The sequence below is a fragment of the Vipera ursinii genome (assembly GCF_947247035.1).
Source record: "Vipera ursinii genome assembly, chromosome: 11".
Classification (NCBI taxonomy): Eukaryota; Metazoa; Chordata; class Lepidosauria; order Squamata; family Viperidae; genus Vipera; species Vipera ursinii.
This window is the reverse complement of record NC_139524.1, coordinates 1,602,481-1,626,042: the sequence shown is the minus strand read 5'-3', so window position 1 is coordinate 1,626,042 and position 23,562 is coordinate 1,602,481. Positions and strand designations below refer to the sequence as shown.

Sequence of the window (23,562 nt, the reverse complement as noted above, 5' to 3'; positions counted from 1 at the left end):
ATGCTTTTGAAGACTGAAGTTCCATTTAGCTCTCATAGACAATGGTATCAAAAAGTAATCTAAATTCAATCCATTTAAGCAGACTGGGATACCTTAAAATATGTAACTGCTAAAGTCCTAGTTTCTGATATTCTGCTCCAAAACATTTCATTAAGGGGAAAAAATTCTCCATGTGGCAATAGAATTTATTCACATAAATGTTTTTAAGTTGTCATAAATGGTCTTGCACAGATTATTGGGACAGAAAGGTGCAAAAGACAACTCGCCCACAGAACAAGGCAAAGAGAAAGCGTAACAGGTACTTTCAGAGACGGGCAGAAGCCGAAAAGACCCAAAACAGGCACAGTGGGGGATTGACCCTAACCCTAACCCTTGATTGTTAGTTTGTTGATCCTGCATGAAAAATAAAATCTCCCACAATCTCTCTCTCTCTCTGTAGAGAATAGAACACAACAGAATACAATGAAATTACAAATTAATGGTATAATAACAGAATAGAATAGAATGATAGAATAGAATAGAAAGATAGCATAGAGAATAGAATAGAATAATGATAGAATAGAATAGCTCTCAGTGTATACAAACAACAAAATAATATAAACATAGGATACCAATAGAAGATAGTAGAAAAGATGAGAAGGTTAACAGTAATACAGCCATTCCACATGGGTATGTAAGTCTATTTTGAGTCTCACCTGTATAATTACTTTGAAAAGCAAGTCTGGATGAATATTCTTAGCAGCTTTAGAAGGAATCAAATTCCTGGTCCTGGGATGCCATCACAGCAGGGTATCCTTCACTAGGGTGGACCTTCCCATTCTATAGATCTACCTGATTCTGTCTAGTGCTTAATGGGGATCAAGGACCAATCTTTATCAAAAGCCTAAGTATCTCAGTCTGGCCAACTGCACAGAGAATGCAGGCAGGAAACAGGTATAAAACATAGAATGTCAGGGCTGGAAGGGACCTCAGAGGTCTTCTAACCCTCTGGCAGGAGACCTTTAGCCATCTGGTTCAATGGTTGGGATATTCCAAGATCCTAAAGCATTTGGGTCTCAAAGACTCCCGCAAGAAATGAAACTGTGGCAGACCAGTGGCAGGTTTCATTGACGGGGATTTAACCCAAAATTTGTGGAGTTCCCACCTCTATCCCAGGAGATATGGTATAGCTTCTATCTATAGCATTACAGAAGGGTAAAATCTAGATCAGAGTCTTTCAACCTCAGCCTCTCAATCTCTGCCACTTTAAGGTAGGCGGACTTCAACTCCCAGAATCCCCTCCATTTAAAGTTGCTGAAGTGGAGAAACGACTTGAGTAGAGTTGGCTGGGTTTCCTGATCAAGAGGTTCTTTTTCATCTTCTCCCAGGTTCATAATAATATCTAGACCTCTTATTCAGCAGTTAAAGTAGCATCAAAATGGGATGTTAGTAGATTACATGGCAGAAGAAAAAGCTTACAAAATCATCCATTAGATGGAGTCCCACAAACTGCTATGGGGCAGAATTGTTCGTATCCTTAGAAAGTAACACCATTTTAATTTGCTAAAAGCTCTTTCATATCAATACAATTCAAAAATAATGGAATAGAATGTTCACATTTGTTTTAAAAATGCACATTTATTTGAGAAATGGTAGAACACAAGCTTATTGTGTCTATTCTTAAACTGTATACTTTGTTTGTGGGCCTCAACAATCAGAAAAGAGAAAAACTGAGAAGATTCCCATAGATTAAGAATATCCTCAACTTTCAATTTAAGAGCATTTCTAATGTGAGGGAAATGTTGTCATTTAAAACAAAAGCAACATCTCAGTAAAGGCATTATTTCAAACCACAAAATATTATTCTATCCTAAATTCATGGCTCTTCAATATCAATGCTCATGAAATGACTTTCCAATTATCATTTCAAAGTTTTCATTTTTACAAGCTTTTTACAGAGGCTCCTGAAATACTACAGCATCATTATCGGTTAATATAGAGGGCACAACCGAAGAATAATTAATCACTGAATTTATTCAAGTGTAACTTTATTTTTTGAATATAAAAAGTTTGTATTAGGCCAATAAGCATGCACACACTTCTAAGAGAAAGCTAGTTAGTTAGTTAGTTAGTAGACTTGATTCCTTGACTTTCATGAAATGCAACTAGGGTTTGTAAACAAGCACCTGAATGAAGACGCAACTGTGCAGAGCTCTGGCATCAAATCATTATGTCTTGCAAACGCACATAGAGCAATGAAGGGAACCATTTTGTGTGTTTTAGTTTTGGTCTCTAAACCAGCTTCATGTCTCCATCTTAAGATGATACCAATTACTTTTCCAGAAGAGAACGAAGCAAAATTAACTGAGTGTTTTTCAACCTTGGTAAGTTTAAGAGGAGTGGCCTTCAACTCCCAGAATTCCCCAGCAGCAGGGGGGTTCCGCTCTGGGAACTGAACTACAACCCTCTCAAAATTGCCAGGATTGAGAGCCCCTGGTCTACCTGGGGGAAGCACAGAGTGGAAGCAAAGCCACCTGCTAGGAAAGGCAAGCGGCTCTTGTGCCTGAAGTTCAAGCATTTGAGAACATAACTAGCTCTCCCTGTACAGGTAGTCCTCAACTTACAACAGTTGATTTAGTGACCATTCGAAGTTATAACGGCACTGAAAAAAGTCACCTATGACCATTTTTCACACTTATGGCCGTTGGAGCATCTCAATGGCCATGTGATCAGAATTCAGATGCTTGGCAACTGATTCCTATTTATGATGGTCGCAGCATCCCCCGGGGGTCACGTGATCCCCCTTTTCAACCTTCTGATAAGCAAAGTCAGTGGGGAAGCCAGACTCAGTTAATAACTGTGTGACTAACTTAACAACTGCAGTTATTCCCTTAACAACTGTGGCAAGAAAGGTTGTAAAATGAGGCAAAATTCACTTAACAAATGTCTTGTTTAGCAACAGAAATTTTGGGCTCAAATGTAGTCGTAAGTCGAGGTCTGCTTGTACTTTAAAATTGCCTTGCGTTACTTATAAAGAAATAAAGGCTGGATAAAAATCAAATAAATAAAATGAAATAAATAACATCTGACATAGGAAACAATAATTCTGTGCTTGTTAGATGTAGATCCCAAGTTTTCTCCAGGAGTACACGGCATTTTTGCCAACTACAACCCTGTGAGGTAGGATGATCTGAGAGGAATTTCTGTGGTTGAGGGAAGACGAGAACCTGGGTCTCGCCAAGGCCAGGTCAACATCCTAAATACAATTCAATGATTTCAGGAAACCTAATTCTAACCTCTCCCTACAGCATTTCACACCACGTATAACTTCAGCCTAAAGATGAGGCTTTTGGCCTAATTCAGGGGTAGGCAATCATGTGCTGGCTCAGGAATTCTGAGAGTTGAAGTCCATGAGTCATAAAAGAGCCAAGGTTGCCTACCTCTGGCCTAAGAGGACAACTAGAAAAAACATTCTGTAAACATGTTTAAGTACACTTTTTGGAGATTAAGAAAAAAAGTTTGACTAAAAGGGAAAAAAGTTCATTAACAAGCATGTATATCATTGTAGGTTTGGTAAAAAAAAGTGATTTTATTATTAGTGGCATCAATCAAGGGATCTCAAATGGGGTAACAGTAGCAGCACAAAGCCACAAATTCTGGCTATAGTTTGTTCTTCCAGGAACTGTGATTTAGGACACTTTGAACTCAGCTGCATTATTTCCATGTTTTAGTTTTAGTCCCTGGAATTAAAAAAACTGTCTTTCCCAGATTAGGCAAAGATATATATTCTGAAATCTATCAAATCTAACATTTATTAAAACTGCAAATATGCCAAAGATTCTTGTTCTCTAGTTATATTTTATCCTCTTATTTTCTGTATAAAATGTCTTCAAAAAGAGCAATAATTTATTTAACAGAGATTAATATTTTTACATATTTTGCAGTGACATTTGATAATAGAAAGAAAAAAAATAATATCAAGACCATTAACCCATTTCACTTCCTGAAAAGGCTCCTTGCTTTTTTACTGTATCCAAGACAGGATTTCTCCAAGGATAGCTGAGGTACTGCCTACATTTCTGTTTTTAAGAAACTAAGGATATTCTAATGTGCTGCTTGCATTTCAATCAAAAGCAGCAGAAAGTTGTTGTTGTTTTTTTAAAAAAAAAGTAAGGAAAGAGAAATTTTGTGATGTGCATACTGCAAGCTTCAGTCCAGGTGGCTCAGAATGTGGGCAGCAGCAGCACTGGGGGTTTGTCGGAAACAGGTGATTGATCCATCATAGCTATTTTACACAATTAATGCAGCAAAGCCTTTTGAATTATGACTCTCTTTGCCTTTTAGTGTTTAATGAGTACGGGTCTCACAGTTTAAGGACTGATATCATATTGTAGTTAGACCATGCTGAATTTTGCTCGTGTACAACTGACAGATTTTGGATGCCAAATTGTGATTTTATCTGTTTTTTATTATTTAATTCTAGAATTTTTAACTGGATATTCCTTGAGTGTTTTTAACTTGCTCTGGTCTCTTGTCTTTGACTGTAATAAACCTGGACTCAGCATACTGCAAGCTTCACCTGAGACTTTAAAGGGGGGGTCTGGGGAAGAGCGAGGTGAGGGCAGCTCGTCTGAGGATGCCCAGAGCCGCCCCTTCCATCAGCCGCTCAGCGATTCCACAGCAGCAGGGACGGCCACAGAGGATCAAAAAGAAGGCTGCTCGGATACCTTCTACACATATATTTTCTATTTGTCCCCAATTAAAAGAAAGCTGCCTCGTTTATTTTAAAAAGTGGGCCACTGTTCCCATTTTCAGTCATTTCCTAGAAAGATCCTTTTGAGAAACATCTTGGATCGAAAAATCCCCACTGCTGTACAGGGAAATAACTCTTAAGCCCCCCAATTCATAAATGTAATTAAATAATTACCCGAGTGCTAATTAACATGGAGCTGCAGATTATTTAAGTACACACAAAAAAATCCACCCCACTATTCAACTTCTTAATTATTCTTGTTCACCACAGCATTTCCTTTTGCTGAGGCGCCCAAGGTGCAAATAAACCCTCCCATCTGCTCGTAATTAGAACTAAATAATTTCAGAGAATGTGGCTTATCATTTTGACTGCACATTTGATTAAAAGCAGGGTGCAAGCAGCATCCTGGCTTAGTGGTGCAACAGCACCCAAGCCAGCAAACCCCACATCTCCTCCTCGTGGAAGGCAAGCAGAAACCCTGTTTGGGTGGCTGGGGGGGGGTTAAGGGGAGGGCAGCAGAGAGGGAAGAAAAAGGGGGCGGGAGGGGGAGATAATACAACTTTTTAGTTCATTTCATACAGAGGGAAGCGAATTACTGCAAATCACCTCTCCGCTGAATAGCAGCCCCTACATAATGACTTTATTTGCTTAATCCCCAAATTAAACGCCGCCGTTTCAAGTGAAGGCCCTCCGTTATTACTCTCATCATGTCGACAACATTTTCCTGCCGAGACCAATTTGAATAAAACAAGGCCTTCCTTGAACTCAATCAAGGAGTCATAATGCGGTGTGTAATAGGGGTTGCTGATAGACCCAGAGACAAAAGCCTTCTACCTAACGATGGGATGTGGATAATCGTCCTCCTAGAGCTCCTGATGCGATTCCAGTTGGCGGCCAGATGCTAAAAATCAAGAAAAGGCATTGATCAGTGACAGGAGGGACCTGCCGCGGATGCAACCCAGTCAAACTTCAGCTGTTCCCCCTCCTTTTTTTTCCCACTGTACAGTTAAGCCAGGCATAAATTATATTAATTGATTTAATCACATACTTAAAACATCTTCCCCAATTAATTTAATTAGATGGCTACATGAAGCTACTGGCAGGGGAAGATTAGAGGCTGATCACTTAATTAACAGAATATGAATGAAAAAAAGAGAGAAAGCAAACATAAATGAAATGGTGAGCACTAATTAAAAGCTTGTCTGCAAACTTAAGTACTTTCTGACAAAGTAGTGACTGCCACAGAGGCGAGGGAGATTGTTTTTGTGGGCCACAAATCAAGTGCATGGTATTGTGTTGCAGAGGAAGAGAAGGGGGGAGGGACCGCAGAGATGAGGTGGGAGGAAGGTGCTGCATCTGCTGCTGGAGGAGGCGGGGCCACAACAAACGGTCTCTCTGGAACACAGAATCCATGCCCTGACTACACCATCTTGACTACCGCAGTGTTCTCTGTGTGGAGCTGCCCTTGAACCCTGACATTTCCACGGATGCGAAATGCACAGCTGGGATGCTAACAACTGAAAGAGCTGGCTTACTGGACATTGTTAGATGTGCTGGCCTTTAAAACCCTCAGGCAGAGTTGCTCAACCTCAGCCACTTTTAAGATGTGTGGACCTCAACTTACAGCATACTGGGAGTTTCCTTTAAAAACTTCTGTTAGACCCTTTGATCCAAGATAAAATCCCTCCAGAATGTATATGGGTCAATATAAAAGGGGAAAAATTGACATTGTCATAGGGGTAGACTATAGACCACCCAACCAATCAGAAGAAATAGATGGACTCTTTGCCAACCAGTTAGCAAATGTATGTAGGAAGCATACCACAATAGTAATGGGAGACTTCAACTACCCAGATACCACCTGGGAGACAAACTCTGCAGCGAGTGGGAGATCAAACAGATTCCTAACCCACCTAGCTGACAACTTTGTCTTCCAAAAGGTGGAGAAGGGAACTAGAAGTACAGCTATACTGGACCTAATTCTTACTAATAGAGAAGAAGTGATAGAGGGAGTTGAAGTTGCCAGAACCTTGGGGGAAAGTGACCACGTCATACTGGAATTCAATATAATGCATACACAAGCAATAGCAAATAATTCAACCGTCTTAAACTTCGAAAGAGCTGATTTTAACAAACTCAGAGAGAACCTAGGAAAGATTCCATAGATGAAAATTCTAAAGGGGAAAACAACTCAAGAAACATGGGAAAAATGCTATAACAAAAGCCCAGTCCAGCACAATACCACTGAAAAAGAAAAACAAGAAAGTCAAGAAGAAACCAGCATGGCTGCACAAAGATCTCTTACACAAACTAAAAGACAAAAAGGACAAGTACAAAAAATGGGAAGAGGGACACATAACTAAGGCTGATTATCAGCAGACAGCCAGAACCTGCAAAGATGAAATCAGGAAAGCAAAGGCTCAGAACAAAGGCTCAAATCAAGGATAATAAAAAAAGTTTCTTTCAACATATTAATAACAAGAAAAAAGTCAAGGAAACTGTAGGTCCACTATAGAAAAGAGAGAAGATGGCAAGGAAATAACAGGCAACAGGGAGAAATCAGAGCTGTTTCATACTTTGTGTCAGTCTTCACACAAAAAGGAATTATAGCCCAACATACTAAAAAAAACTACTGCAAAAGACAATCTAGAAACAAAAATTAAAATAAGCAAGAAAATGATAAGGGAACACCTATCCAACTTTGATGAATATAAATCACCATGACCCGACATATTACATCCCAGAGTTCTGAAGGAGCTGGCAGGTGTAATCTCAGAACCATTACACCACATCTTTCATAAATCCTGGAGCATCAGGGAAGTACCCAGGATTGGAAAAGGGTTGATGTGGTTCCCATCTTCAAGAAAGGGAAAAAAAACCAGACCCAGGAAACAACAGACTAGCCAGTCTAACATCAACACCTGTGAAGAGCCTGGAAAAGATCATCAAAAAACAGATCTGCGAACAACTAGAAGCAAACAAATTATAAGTAGTAGCCAGCATGGGTTTGTTAAAAAAAAAGATCATGCCAAACCAATCTTATCTCATTCTTTGATAAAGTGACCAAATTAGTAGACCAGTGAAATACTATGGATATAGTATACTTAGATTTCAGTAAGACATTCAACAAAGTACAATCTACTGCTTGGTAAGCTAGAAAAAGGTGGAATATAGACAACTTCACCACCAGATGGATTTGTAACTGACTGACAAACCATACTCAGCGAGTAGTCCTCAATGGCATTACATCCACATGGAGAGAAGTAAGCAGTGGGTACCACAAGGCTCAGGCTCAGTACTCTTCAATATCTTCATCAATGACTTAGATGAGGGAATTGAAGGGGAACTCATCAAATTTGCAGATGACACCAAACTGGCAGGAGTAGCCAACACCCCAGAAGACAGCTCAGGATCCAAAAAGATCTTGACAAACTTGAACAATGGGCCCTATCCAATAAAATGAGTTTTACTGTGGAGAAAAGCAAAGTTTTACATTTAGGCAGGAAAAATCAAAGATATAAGTATTTCGTGAGACCTGGCTCAAAAACAGTAACTGTGAGAGGGACCTTGGAGTCCTAGTGGACGATCACTTGACCATGAGCCAGCAGTGTGCAGCAGCAGCCAAAAAAGCTAACACAATCCTGGGTTGTATAAATAGAGGCATAAAATCAAGATCATGAGAAGTACTAGTACCGCTTTACAAAGCCCTAGTGAGACCACACCTGGAATACTGCAACCAATTTTGGTCACCCTACTACAAAAAAGATGTTGAGACCTTGGAAAAAGTTCAGAGAAGAGCAAGTAAGAATATCAAAGGCCTGGAGACTAAAACATATGAAGAACAGCTGCAGGACTTGGGTTTGGCTAGTCTAAAGAAAAGAAGAAATAGGGGTGACATGATAGCAGTGTTCCAGTATTGGAGCGGCTGCCACAAAGAAGAGGGAATCACATTATTCTTCAAAGCACCAGGACAAGAAACAATGGTTGGAAACGGATCAAAGAGAGAAGCAACCTGGAATTAAGGAGAAATTTCCTGACTGAGGACAATCAACCAGTGGAACAGCTTGCCCCCAGAAATCGTGGGCGCTGCATCACTAGAGATTTTTAAGAAGAGACTGGACAATCATCTGCCTGAGATGGTACAGGTTCTCTTGCTTGAGCGGGGGGCTGGACTAGAAGACCTCCAAGGTCCCTTCCAGCTCTAGTCTATTCTAGTTATCTGTCTGGGAAAAGCAGGCTATAAATGGCATGAAAAATAAAAATAATGTACAGGTAAAACTGAAGGTATGATAGTACTGTACAGGTATTGAGTAAAATTGGAAGGAGACGACAGAAGCAGGGAAAGAGACGAGGTAATGATGTCCAGGGTTTGGCATTGGCAGAAGCTGGAGAGTTGACAGGTACACCGACCGTTACTATTTCCAGAAACAACAGTCTTACAGAACCTAAGCTATTCCTAAAAGCAACTCTTAAGAAGCGCGTTGCTAAATACAATCAAAAGTGTTCTATTCCAAACCTACCGAATACTTTTTTGAACAAGAAGGACCCAAGTCAAATCAGAGGGATTTTGTTTTCCCAATTTCACACTGCAAAGCAAAAGCAGCAGTTGGTTGGGGGAAGGGGGAGGCAGACTGTAGGCAGCAAAGGCTGCACATTTAATGAAGCATAAAATATGCTTGGACAAGAGAGTTAAATTGGGGGGGGAGGGGAAGGGACATTTGATGGCAATAGTTGGGCACGGATGCCGAGATGAAGGGGCCAAGCAACTACCTTGGTCCTGAGGTGGAAGTTCTCCAGGTGTCTCTGCCGCGATTCCTTAAGGGTCTTTCGGACCTGCTGCAAGTGGGCGTGGATCAGCCAGGAAATGGCAATGATGCCCGAGGCCCACTGCCGATGTCTGAATCCAATGTAGGAAGTTCTCAGTTTGTAGCACCTCCACGTTGCCTGGATCTTGGTGGCTGCCTTTTCGGCCCCGTTTTGGCCTTTGTATCTCCGGCCAGGCTGTTTTAGAAACTTCTGAATAGTAGAGATGTTCTTTAAGACCGAGAGGATTTCCTCCCGGGTTGCTCTCTGGTTTAGCTCAAAATCTGGGATGAGGTCCATCACTTTCTTCCCCGTGACAATGGCCAAAGGAACGGCATAGTTCTTCATCAGAGTCTCCACTTGCTGCAGGAAGGAGAAGACGCTTCCCCAAAGGAGACAGCAGTACTGCTTGAACTGAACCAGGTCGGAGGCTGCATAGTCAATGACACCATTGCAAACAGGGATTTCGAACTCAAAAGCCACCTTCTTGAATGTCTCCGGCGGCACTGCCTCCGGGCTCTAAAGAGAGAGAAGGAAGAGAAACTGATATGAAAAAGGGCCCAGCCCCCCAATGGGCCGTGGAGATAGGTACAGGTAGTCCTTGACTTACAACCACAATTGAGCCCAACGTTTCTGTAGCTAAGTGAGACAGTTGTTAAGTGTATTTTGCCCCATTTTACGACCTTTCTTGCAACAATTGTTCAGTGAATTCACATGGTTGTTAAGTGAATCTGGCTTCCCCATTGACTTTGCTTGTCAGAAGGTCACCAAAAGGGATCATGTGACCCCAGGACATGGCAACAGGTCATAAATACATGCCAGTTTCCACCTGACTATGGGGATGCTGTGATGGTTGTTAGTCTGAAAAATGATCATAAGTCACTTTTTCCAGAGCCGTTTTAACTTTGAACGGTCACTAAAAAATAGTTGTAAGTTGAAGACTATCTGTAGCTCATTTTGGTGGGGCACTGAAGGAAAGATGGGTCTTCTAGTCTTACCTCCTGCCCAAGGCAGAAGACATTATATCATCTGGTTCAAACTGCTGTCCACTCTATTCTTGAAAACCTTCAGCAATGGAGCACACCCAACTCCAGGAGGCAAGCTATTCTACACCAATTAATGTTCTCAGTGTCAGAAAATTTCTCCCTACTTTTAGTCTGGCTCTCTCTTTAGGGACCAATCTTATAATGCCTTCAGGTGCTTTGGAGAATAAGTCAATCCCCTGTTCTCTGTGATGTCATGTGCCGTGCTGGCACAGTGGTTAGAATGCAGTATTGCAGGCTAACTCTGCTCACTGCCAGGGGTTCGATCCTGACCGGCTCAAGGTTGCCTCAGCCTTCCATCCTTCTGAGGTTGGTAAAATGAGAACCCAGACTGCTGGGGGCAATATGCTGACTATGTAAACAGCATAGAGAGGGCTGTAAAGTACTGTGAAGGGATGTATAAGTGCTATTGCTATCAAAAGCAATGTGATCACACTGCAGCCTGGAGCTGTGAGCTATGGGCATGCTATGCAAACAGCTTATTCTTTTGAAATCCCTTCCTCTCCACTCTCTGTGGGGAAAGATAAAAAAGCAATGATTTCTGCAGGAAATCTCTATTTTCCCTGACTGTTCTCCCCTCCAGAAAGAAGTTTGGAAAGGCAAAATGGGTGGCTTCTCTAGAGTAATCCTAGCAGTAATCCTGTTTCAATTAGATTTAGGATGCCTAGGAAGAGGAGAAGAAGAGATTGCAACACTGCAAGAGAGAGTCCAGTTTCTCTGCTCTGCAAGGGGGAAAAAACTGTCAGGCATGGATAATGTGGACTGTGTTTGTAATGGGGATCACGTGACTGAGGGGCACTGGGAAGGTTGTAAATGGCTGTAAAGTTATTTTTTTCAGCACTGCTGTAACTTTGAGCGGTCACTGAACTCTACATCTATGAAACAACCTGTTTAGAATCCATGATTAAAACCCAAAACAATCTCTGTTTAAGGTGTAAATGTGGTAGGATCTAGAATTGCATAGTATGTGGTCATGTCTAAAAATTATAAAAAATGCAATGATATCTAAAATGTATGTAATATGATAATATCTGAAGTTACATAAAATTTGGCACGTGTGTAGCCACAGAAAGTTGGCCTATCCAGGCCCAGAGGCCTCACATGGGACTCTCGTACCTTTCCCAAACAAACCGAAGGGGTGGCTGACCGCCTCAGTCTCATTGCCTGAAGCAGCTGCTGCTGTTTGAGTTTCTTGGAGGAAATGACGGAGATGCAGGACGGTGGTGGAGCGATGCTCCCCTTGGCTCCTTTCTTCTCCTTTCCGCCTTCTGCTGGGTACTCAGAGACCTGGGTGGGCTTCTGGGATGGGAGGGGAGCTGCTTCTACCTTCTCAGTCTGCCGAGGCCCATCTATGGCACAGATAAGAGGCTGTGAAAAGCTTCCAGGAAAAGAAAAGGTCAGGGTGCTCAAAATCCTCAAACATATAATTTTGTCACCCCAAAAGCCACGCTGAACTGAGATCTGATCTATTTTTTTGCCTACATTAAACAACGAACAAACCCACAATCATAGTCAATCAACAGATTAGAATTAGAATCAGAATAGAGCTGGAAGGGACACTGGAGGTCTTCTAGTCCAGCCCCCTGCTCAAGCAGGACCCCCCTATACCAGGGGTGTCAAATTGGCAGCCAGCAGGCCAGATGCGTCAAGCGCAGGCCAGATGTGTCAGTGCAAGCCAAAGGCAAAAATCATCAAGCTACATCATGTGACGTGATTGAGTTTGACACCTGTGCCCTACACCATTTCAGACAAATGACTGTCCAATCTCTTCTTAAAAACCTCCAGGAATGAAGCACCCACAACGTCTGAAGGCAAGTTGTTCCACTGGTATAAAACATGATAGCAGGGTTCCAATGTTGGAGGGGCTCCTACAGAGACAAGGGGGTCAACCTATTTTGCAAAACACCAGAGGGCAGGACAAGAAACAACAGATGAAAACTGATCAAGGAGAGAAGCAACCTGAAATTAAGGAGAAACTTCCTGACAGTGAGGACAATTAACCAGCGGAAGCTTGCCTCCAGATGTTGTGGGTGCTTCACCACTGGAGGTTTTTAAGAAAAGACTGGACAGTTACTTGTCTGAGATGGTATAGGTCCTCCTGCTTGAGCAGGGGCTGGACTAGAAGACCTCCAAGGTCCCTTCCAACTCAGTTATTCTGTTAAAAGATGCACTGCTGGGGCTTCAAGCGGGAAGAATCAGAAGATTTCCATGATCACTTTTGTGCTTTCAAGTTTTAAATTTTTAAATCGCTGAGGATAACAAAGGTGTCTTAGCACATTATCCAATGATGGTGCCCGCTTGCCTGAACCTACCTGGATCAACCTTCTTGTGCTTTGTTTGAAATTCATGGAGAGGAACAGGCTTTGGCAGAATGGGTGGCTTCTCTAGAGTAATCCTAGCAGCACGTGGGATCAGTCCTCTTTCAATTAGATTTAGGATGCCTAGGAAGAGACGAGGCTTCACTGATTATTTCAAGGGCAACTTACCTGGGCGGTCTAACCTTTCTGACTTACAAACAGCTCAGAGAGGGGATGGAGCGAAGGCGGAACCAGAGAGGGTGTGTCTGAAGAGTAGCTGACAGTTAGGAGAAGCCAGCAGAAGGTGAGGTGACACCGTCTTCCCGTACAGGTGGTCCTCGACTAATGACCACAATGGAGCCCAAAATTTATGTTGCTAAGGAAGAAATTGATTAAGTGAGTTTTGCCCCTTTTTACCACCTTTCTTGCCACAGTTAAGTGAATCTTAAACGGAGGAGGGTTTTGGGGTCCTGACAGAATCACTGTAGTTACTTGTCAGAAAGTCACAGAAGGGGATCACATGACCCCCAGGACTCTGCGACCGTCATAAATATGAGTCAGTTGCCAAGCATCCGAATGTAAATCACGCAACCCTGGGGATGCTGCAACTGACATAAGTATGAAAAACGGTCATAAGTCACTTTCTTCAGTGCCGTTGTAACTTTGAACGGTCACTAAGCGACCGTAGGATGAGGACTGCCTGTGCCCGAGGGGCCCTACCTTTTCTCCACAGCATCAGAGGCCAGGACAAGAAGCGACGGGCAGGAGCTCGTCGGATGGAGATCCAAGCTGGAAAGAGGCAGTCCTCAACTTACAACAATTTGTTTAGTGACCAAAGTTATAACAGCCCTGAAAAAAGCGACTTATGACCATTTTTCACGCTTATGACTGCTGCAGCATCTGTGCGGTCACGTGATCAAAATTTGGACGCATGGCTCAAATCTTTGACAGTTCCGGTGTCCTGAAAGCACCTTTTGCGACCTTCCGACAAGCAAAGTCAGCGGGGAAGGCAGAATCCGTTCACAACCACATTACTCACTTGAAAGTTGAATAATTCACTTATATTTGCAAAGGCAAAGAGAGCGAATGGGCCCAGCAGAATGAAGTGACCACGACTGACCTTTCTCTGCATCCTTCTCAGAAATAGGCACGGCAGAGCGAATGTTGTTCAAACGGGAGGATGGTGGTGCTACGGAAAGGTTGTTGCCTGTCACACCTTTTGCAATCTTTTGCGTTGGTGCCTAAATAAAGAGAAAAACATTTCCTCTTTCAACTGCAGACTGTATGGACCACTTATGTCTAGGAAGGTTTTTTAGGCAATAAAATATAATTTGATACTAACCACCAAAAAATTGGAAGGTTTCATGGTTTAGGAATGTGCAATATATTATAGGGTTCTATCAGCAATTCATGTAATTTAAATATATTTAAATCTATAGAAAAATCTGAATAATTAAGGTCACATTCTTGTAATCCAAACTCTTTTTTTAAAGATCTCATGATGGTTTGGTAAAAGTCAGTTGTGCATATGAATGCTCATCACCCTACTAAACATAGTTGCAAAAATTTGCTGCTTATTCACTACTTCATGAAGAATACCTCATTAATTGCCTAGAGTACCAAGATTGCGGCAGGATAAATAACTTTTTGTACTTCTGTTTCATTAGTTCTTCAGTGCTCAATTTACAGCACTGTTTCAGAACAATAAAAATTAAATAGCTATTGGTCTTGATTCTAGGGGGCAACATGATAACAATATTTGAGGGGCTGCAACAAAGAATGGGGGGGCAACCTATTTTCCAAAGCACGAAAAAGCAAGACAAGAAGCAATGGATGGAAACTAATCAAGAAGAGAAGCAACCTGGAATTAAAGAGAAATTTCCTAACAGTGAGAACAATTAACTAGTGGAGCAGTTTGTCTTCAGATGTTGTGGGTGCTCCATCACTTTCAAGAAGAGACTGGACAGTCACTTGTCTGAAATGGGTTGAGGTCTCCCGCTTGAGCAAGTGGGTTGGACCAGAAGACCTTCCAGCTCCCTTCCAAATCTGTTATTCTGTTAAATTAGAAGTTGAATAGTTCTGCCTTTGCTTTATTATTTGTTGGCAGTTTGGCCTCTTCACTCAGCAGCTGGTATAACGATTTTTTTTAACACTTGTTTTGGACTTTTTGTTAGAGACCTTTGCTAAGCTTACTATAGCAACACATGCCTAATACGTAACCTGAGAGACCAGTATTCCTCAAGAGGAAGCTAAAATAAATACAACGCTGTGCCTACTTTTTGGTTCCAACAATAAAGGTAGAGTTAACTGACAATCCAAAGGCGTATCTTCCAAGTCCATCCTAACATGATGCTGGTCATCACAGGAATGGTTCTAGATTTCTTCCAGAAAGGTCTGCCTGCAAGGAACCGTCCGTTTTGGAGCTGGCTGACCACATGGAGTGTCTCAGATGCCTCTATCAGAAAGGAAGAGCTGGACAAAATCAGGCATCCTGCTCACAGGATTCATGTAATGCTGAAGCAAATGACTCATTTCCAGGCAATGAATTGGACATGTCTAATATCGTGAAAACATTTTGGTGGAGAGAAACATTACATCAGAACACAATTTTCAAAGGTTAGAACAGAGATCTTAATTTGGGCTGCCGGCAAACATTTACTCTGCATAATATGCCTGAAATGTGCTGCAGAAGTATTTTCTCTTTATCTCAAGCAATTCTCTGTATAATTAACTTGAGGCATGAGACAAAAGAATTCTATTAGTTCTGTTGAAGCGCATTTCTCTTGTGGATAAAAATGTCCCACTCAATATGGTTATTTTTCTATGGTTCAATTTAAAATGAAGTTTTTTTTAAAAAAGGGTTTTTTGAATTTCATTGTTTTCCTTTTGTTAGGAACAAAACAGAATTGAGGCAAAACAACTTTAGGAAGTGAAGGAGGCATCCAGCAGATTGCAGAACAGCAAATGGACACCGGATGTGCACACACCAGAGACCGTTTCATTGTTCACATTCGACGTTCACAGATGAGCAACTCACCAACAAGTTTTCTGTAGAATCAGATTGATCCTGAGGATGGAACAGAAGCAGAACATTTGGCTCCAGATGCAAGGCTGTTTCAGTTACTACTCTTTAGCGACACTGATAAATTAGTTGGATGATGGCTTCATATTACTAGTGGCCCGTGGAAATGATTCTGCAAAATTATGGACACATGGAAAATATATCGCCCCCGCCAGAAAGCAAGCCAAGAAAAACAAAAACCCTTCCCATCTGTGATGAAACCCTTCAACTATTTTATGTTTTTTAGGGGGGAAAAAGACACTTAATTTTGTCACTTCATGTGAAAAGATTTTTAATTGTGGGTACCGAAGCAATTCAATACAAAAGGAATGCAAAATATGAATATACAGAAACATTTAATATAGACTTAACCACTTAAGAAACTATTTCCACTTTTCTCCATCTGCTGACTTAAGCATCTGGTACCTTCCCAAGATATTTAGCATAAATTATCAACTTCTTCCAAATCACCACAGAGCAGGCTAATATTAGTAGGAGAGCCATATTAGTCTACGACAGCCAAAAATCAGGAATTCAATACAGGTCGCTCTCGTTCAGCAATGCCTTGTTTAGTGACCATTTGCAGCAACAACAGTGATGAAAAAGTAACTTTGCAACCAAGTCTCGCATTTGTGACCTTTGCAGGTCTGTAAAGCAAAGGAAATCTGAAATCAAATCATAAACCCGGTGGGATTTTCACAGTGAGTGCCTCACTTAAAGACCAAGTTTCTACATGAGGACTACCTGTAGGGCTTTTTCAGATACGAATGTTATTAATAGAGATATGCATTGCATGCCAAAGTAACTAGACACAAAGACAGTTTCCCCCCCCCGTGCCATCACTCTCCTGAACACTTAATTCCACAGCGCTGTCTATTCTCATCTTTTCATATCATCTCATCTTTCCTACCATATTCTTCTATTAGTTTCTTATGATTTATAAATTATTGTTTGTAACTTATGATTCATGATTGTAACTATGATTTATGATCTATTACTTGCCATTTACAGGTACACTGTGAGCTTATAGGAGACAAATTCCTTGTGCGTCCAATCACACTTGGCCAATGAAGAATTCCCTTTCCATTCCAAATTTTTGTATACTGCTCAGTACATCAGATGTATGGAGAGGCTAAACTATTACACTTTTCAATTGGAAGGAGGTGGAGAAGGGAAAAAAAGCCAGGTACCTACTTTGCCTCTGCATTTACACCCATAGTACCGCTAGAGGCCTCGACCTGTCTTCACTCCCCAGATTAGCGGTCCTTCCACAGCCCTTTCTCTAAGGTGACCCCTGCCATGATCTGCCAGCAATGCCCCTCTGGATTCCATGCAGGACAAACATGGCAGACTGTAGGCAAAAGAGTTAATGGACACAAATCTAGCACAAAGGCTCAAAACTAGGACAAAGTGGTATCTGAGCATTTTAATTTCCCAAGACGCTCCATTACAGATTTCAGAGTAGCTCTTTTGGAACAAAGAAATTTTACAGGCACAATTGAGCAGAGAGATGGCTGAACTTACATACCTCAAATGGTTTCAGGCCAGCTCAACAAACACAACAGGCTTTCAGCACATTACAATTGCCAATTGAAAAGACACTTGTAAATTGTCTCAGGTAGCCGGCATCTGTATCTCCCCCCACCCCCAACCCAGCCTCACCCCAATTTAAATCCAACATCAGTCTAGCTACTCTGTGCATCTGATGAAGTAAGCATGGCTGACAAAAGCTTATGACTTTCCATTAAATTTGTCAGCCTGAAAAGTTGCTATCAGCCTCCCTCTGATTAGCGAGGAGAGGTTGGAAAGTTGGCTCAAGGCAGCCTAGACTTTTGAGCAAGAAACTTTGCCGTTCCTTCTGTTAACCGTTCAACCGTCCAAAGCCCCAGTTCTCCCATTTTAGAGTCAAAGCCCATTTAGACTCTCAGGGAAGCCTTTCTAATCGAAAGCCTCTTCTAGGTTGTCCTTCCAGCCGGCCGGCCTCAAATTACCGCACCAGGTGGGTGGCCAAGATGAGATGCGTGGCCGCAGTGCCTTTCAAAGGCAGAACAGACGCAGCCCAGGAGGGAGGGAGCCGGGAAAGAGCTGGCACAAACTGCTGCTGCGTGTTTTAGCGGTGGGCAAGAGGCCAGCCAGTGCCGAGCAGGATCGGACAGCTGGGCTTATTGGAATTTCGGGCTGGGCCTCCCTCCTTGTCCAGCGACAGCTGTAAGGCAGCAGCCCACAGCATCTCAATCAGGCGTGGCGTTCATTCGAAGAATGCTGATAGGGAGAGAAGCAGCCTCGGCTCCCCTCCACCTTGCGGAGTGACAGCCCATCTTGGATTCCAGATGACAAGGACTGGATGCAAAATGTAAAACAAATGGTGACCTTTCCAAAGATTAATTTGTTTACCAACAAAACACTTTCGGTTTGTCATCTGGGATAGAGGTGACCTTCAGGTTCCCATTTCTGGGTGGAGAGGAAACTGCATGCAGTCATCTGCTCACTTAACCCGATCTCACCAATTATTACTTCTCTTATATTTGGGGAAAAGGACAGTTTATTAATTTGACGTTGTCTTCTGTTACGTTGGTTATAAATGCAGCAAACGTGCTGCAAATTACCGCAGTGTTTAAGTCTGATTCCATTCCGGATGCCAACATTGGAGGTTTTATTCTCTTTTCGTAATTGAAACCATAGATAGAGGCTTCTCCCCACTCCCCTTCCCAAGATCTTACACCTTCTTTGTCCATCCCACAGCACATCTGAAAAGAAAACCATTGGTCTTACTACTAGAGAATTGCTTCTAGAATAAATGGCTGCCCCTTTCCTATGCAAAGGCAATTCAGATACAAGCAGGGCAGAGTCCAGACACGGAGAGAGGCCCACAGCTTCACAGAGAACGAAAGCAAGAGAAAGAACGAGGGGAGGGACAGCAGGACTCGTAAAAACTCGGGGATGGCAAAGGCATTAAATTCCTTCTCATGAATAAATGAAAAGGAGCCAAGTTTATCTTGCATTATTTATTTATTTATTGGAAGGTGGAGACCCAAGCCTCAGTATAAGTCTACCGCTACGCAACAATTCTGTGAACATGAAAATGATGGAAAGCTCCTTTGAGGTCACTGCAATTATGAAGACTTATTTTTGTGGAGGTTTCAATGGGCATTTTTGCTCTTTGACAGAGGTGAGTAACTGGGAAATTGCCAGAGGAGAAAGCAGTAAGAGGCCTGCAGCTAATCGGCCACTCTTAAGACGCACACAATTAAAATAATTCGCAGGCTATTTTAATTAACACAGCTAATCTGCATATTTAAGCAAATGTAATTAACAGAATTTTGTGAATTCACAAACACCAATCTATACATCTAATGTGCAATTAACATAGTTTGCATTCAAGTTGAATTAATGTTAATTTGTATATTTACATTGCCTGTTAATTAACATAATTTCATATTTTCACAAGTGCTGCTAAGTTATATATTGCAGTTATATATTGATATATGTTATATCAATGTCACTGATATAATCTGCAGAAAATTCTTTAAGCTATATGTTCAAGTAACAGTAATATTCTTGACTAGCCTTTTTAAAATGAGAATCAAATGGCTGATACATTCAGGTTGCTTCAACACAACTGGAGGTTCTCTTTCGTCCTATTATTTATTGCAAAAATGTTCAACATGTGCTCTGTTGTTGCTTACGGAAGACCAGATCTGAGCTAGCAACCTGGAATGAAGTCATAACCAGAGTACTGCCAAATCTTAGATCACTCCACAAAGCAGGCAGGGACCTCTGCCTCTTTTGGTTCAGATTCACAGTTGAGCACCATCACTTCTGGATCAGGCATTCTTTCAAGCTGTAACAAGGGCCTGCTAATGCCCAGGTAGGCCTGCATACATGTGCCATAGGCGCTCTTGCCTGGAAAAGGTATCTCTAGCCATAGTGAGTATATTCATTACGAATGAAGGCGAATCTACGTGTCCTGGGATAATGCGGCAGGATCCAGTCTGTGTCAATCACCTGGTCCAGAGAGGTTTAGTCTTCTGAACTTCCGGACTCGTGCTGGAGCCCATCTTCAGGCAACCGTTCTCTGGCAGAGTGTGTGCTTTGGGCTGCTCTGTGTGCAGTATTTATATGGTGTCTGTTGTATGTGGGTTTTTTCGATGTTTGATTGGGGTGTTGATGGCTGGCAATGAAGTCATTGGCTCTTTTGCCTGTGCTGCCCAGCCCTCTCTTCCTCAGTACTTGATAAGCTGGTGGTAAATCGGCACTCCTGTTGACTGATGAGGGCCCATTTCCCAGGGTTCCATCACATCCCTGGCTGTTTTTGTGCCTGCTCGTCCAACAATCTTAGTAGCTGCAAAACTGAATGTGTGTCCTTGTTCATAGCAGTGTGAAGCTACTAATGAGTTCAGGTCTCCTTGTCTAACCGCTCACTTGGCAGCACATCAGCATCCCAATAAACATCTAAAAAGCCACACACAACAGGCACCATATAAATATCACACACAGAACAGACCAAAGCACACACACTGCTAGAGAGAAATTCCCTGAGGATGGACTTCAGCATGAGTCTAAAAACTCTGACCGACCCAGATTGGTTCCTGCAGTATATTCATTCCCCAGTTCAGATTGCTATAACTGGCTCCCGGGGTGCTGTCCTCAGAAAAAGTTTGAAAACTGCAGCTGTTGCAAAGCAAAACAGTCAGGTGGCTCTCTTTAGAGCCGGGGTGTCCAACCTTGGCAACTTTTAGACTTGTGGACTTCAACACCCAGAATCTTCCAGCCAGCCATCCAGAAGTGATGATCCTCAACTGTGAATTCATGCTGGCTGGGGAATTCTGGGAGCTGAAGTCCATAAGTCTCAACGTTGCCAAGACTGGACATCCCTGCTTTAAAGTATCTTCCCACAATCTTATGATAACCTCCTGGGCTTCTAATTCATTTCAAGGAGTTATCAAATATCTAAACATCATAAGACCAAGAGATCTGAGAGATCATCTCTTCTTGTTTGAATCTGCCGGGTGGCTGAATTCATTGTCAGAGATTCTTTTGCATGAGCCAACACATTTATTTTGTAATAAACACATTTTGGTTATGAAATTCCTTTTTCTAGGAATGCCCTGAGGGCAGGGAGGACCTTCTTATCCCACTTGGCATGCCACTTTTTTAAAACAAACAAACAAATTTTATTAATTTTCCAGTTTTACATCCAAATATTTAGAAAGCAGCGTGGTGATTGGGTAATCAATAGTTCAATAACAAAATCTTTTGTACATATCTCAAGTTGAGATTCCCTATTTCCCTTAATTACTATATTACATTCAAGCTAATACATTTCTAGTTATAGCACGTTCAATTAAGACATTTATCAATATATTTTTACTTATACATATCCATGTCCTGTTTTTAAATTTTACCTAATTTTAATTTTCAATTACAGTATTCCAATTTAACCTTTAATATCCATAGTATTTAGATTTTGGGTAACCCAAATTTCCTTTATTTCACTACATAACAATTGTCATATCTAAAATACACATATTACTTACAGTACTTAAATACATTCTTATTTTATTTCACAAACATGTTCTATTTCTCATCTTGTTGTTGTTGTTAGTTGCGAAGTCGTGTCTGACCCATCGCGACCCTATGGACAATGTTCCTCCAGGCCTTCCTGTCCTCTGCCATCTTCTGGAGTCCATTTAAGCTCACGCCTCCTGCTTCAGTGACTCCATCCAGCCACCTCATTCTCTGTCGTCCCCTTCTTCTATTGCCCTCAATCTTTCCCAGCATTAGGCTCTTCTCCAGTGAGTCCTTCCTTCTCATTAGGTGGCCAAAGTATCTGAGTTTTAGTTTCAGGATCTGGCCTTCTAAAGAGCAGTCAGGACTGATCTCCTCTAGGACTGACCGGTTTGATCGCCTTGCAGTCCAAGGGACTCGCAGGAGTCTTCTCCAGCACCATAGTTCAAAGGCCTCAACTCTTTGGCGCTCAGCCTTTCTTATGGTCCAGCTTTCACTGCCATACATTGCAACTGGGAAGACCATAGCCTTGACTATACGCACTTTTGTTGACAGGGTGATGTCTCTGCTTTTTAGTGTGCTGTCTAGATTTGCCATGGCTTTCCTCCCCAGGAGCAAGCGTCTTTTAATTTCTTGGCTACAGTCCCCATCTGCAGTGATCTTGGAGCCCAGGAAAATAAAATCTGCCACTACCTCCATTTCTTCCCCATCTATTTGCCAGGAATTGAGAGGGCCGGATGCCATGATCTTGGTTTTCTTAATGTTTAGTTTCAACCCAAGTTTTGCACTCTCCTTCTTCACTCGCAACAAGAGACTCTTCAGTTCCTCTTCACTTTCTGCCATTAGAGTGGTATCATCTGCATATCTTAGGTTGTTGATGTTTCTTCCGGCAATCTTAATTCCAACTTTTGATTCATCTAGCCCTGCCTTTCTCATGATGTGCTCTGCAAATAAGTTAAATAGGCAAGGCGACAGTATACAGCCTTGCCGGACTCCTTTCCCAATTTTGAACCAATTAGTGGTTCCGTGTCCAGTTCTCACTGTTGCTTCTTGGCCCGCATATAGGTTTCTCAAGAGACAAATAAGATGGTCTGGTATGCCCATCTCTTTAAGGACATGCCACAGTTTGTTATGATCCACACAATCAAAGGCTTTAGCATAGTCAATGAAGCAGAAGTAGATGTTTTTCTGGAACTCTCTAGCTTTCTCCATGATCCAGCGTATGTTAGCAATTTGATCTCTAGTTCCTCTGCCTCTTCGAAATCCTGCCTGTACTTCGGGTAGTTCTCGATCCACATACTGCTGGAGTCTAGCTTGTAGAATTTTAAGCATAACTTTACTAGCATGAGAAATGAGTGCAATGGTGTGATAGTTTGAACATTCTTTGGCACTGCCTTTCTTTGGAATTGGAATGTAAACTGATCTTTTCCAATCCTGTGGCCACTGTTGAGTTTTCCAAATTTGCTGGCAAATTGAGTGTAGCACTTTTACTGCATCGTCTTTTAAGATTTTGAATAGCTCAGCTGGAATACTGTCACCTCCACTAGCTTTGTTGTTGCTCAGCTTTTCTAAGGCCCACTTCACTTCACATTCTAGGATGTCTGGCTCGAGGTCAGTGACCACCTCATTGTGATTATCAGGGACGTTAAGCTCATTCTTGTATAGTTCTTCTGTGTAATTTTGCCACCTCTTCTTTATCTCTTCTGCCTCTGTTAGGTCCCTGCCATTTTGGTCCTTTATCATGCCCATTTTTGCATGAAACATTCCTTTCATCTCTCCAATTTTCTTTAAAAGATCTCTGGTCCTCCCTATTCTATTGTTTTCTTCTATTTCTTTGCATTGTTCATTTAAGAAGGCATTCTTATCTCTTCTAGCTATTCTTTGGAATTCTGCATTTAATTGGGCATATCTTTCTTTTTCTCCCTTGCCTTTCGCTTCCCTCCTTTCCTCAGCTATTTGCAAAGCTTCCTCAGACAGCCATTTTGCTTTCTTGCATTTCTTTTTCTTTGGGATGGTTTTGGTTGCTACCTGTTGTACAATGTTGCGAACCTCTGTCCATAGTTCTTCAGGCACTCTGTCAATCAGATCTAATTCCTTAAATCTATTTATCACCTCTAC

The 23,562-nt window shown here is 41.9% G+C and overlaps 1 protein-coding gene across 1 annotated transcript in view; it reads right to left on the bottom strand.

Annotated features, from left to right (window-relative positions):
• The window catches only part of IQCH (IQ motif containing H), a gene marked incomplete at both ends in the record, with an annotated part of 134,872 nt that overhangs the window by 95,410 nt on the left and 15,900 nt on the right, over positions 1-23,562 (bottom strand). Inside the window, 5 exons of the mRNA XM_083371727.1 lie at positions 5,567-5,633; positions 9,503-10,054; positions 11,695-11,927; positions 12,891-13,019; positions 13,996-14,116. Of these exons, the coding sequence (XP_083227853.1) occupies positions 5,567-5,633; positions 9,503-10,054; positions 11,695-11,927; positions 12,891-13,019; positions 13,996-14,116 (1,102 nt within the window). The remainder of the gene's footprint in view (positions 1-5,566; positions 5,634-9,502; positions 10,055-11,694; positions 11,928-12,890; positions 13,020-13,995; positions 14,117-23,562) is intronic.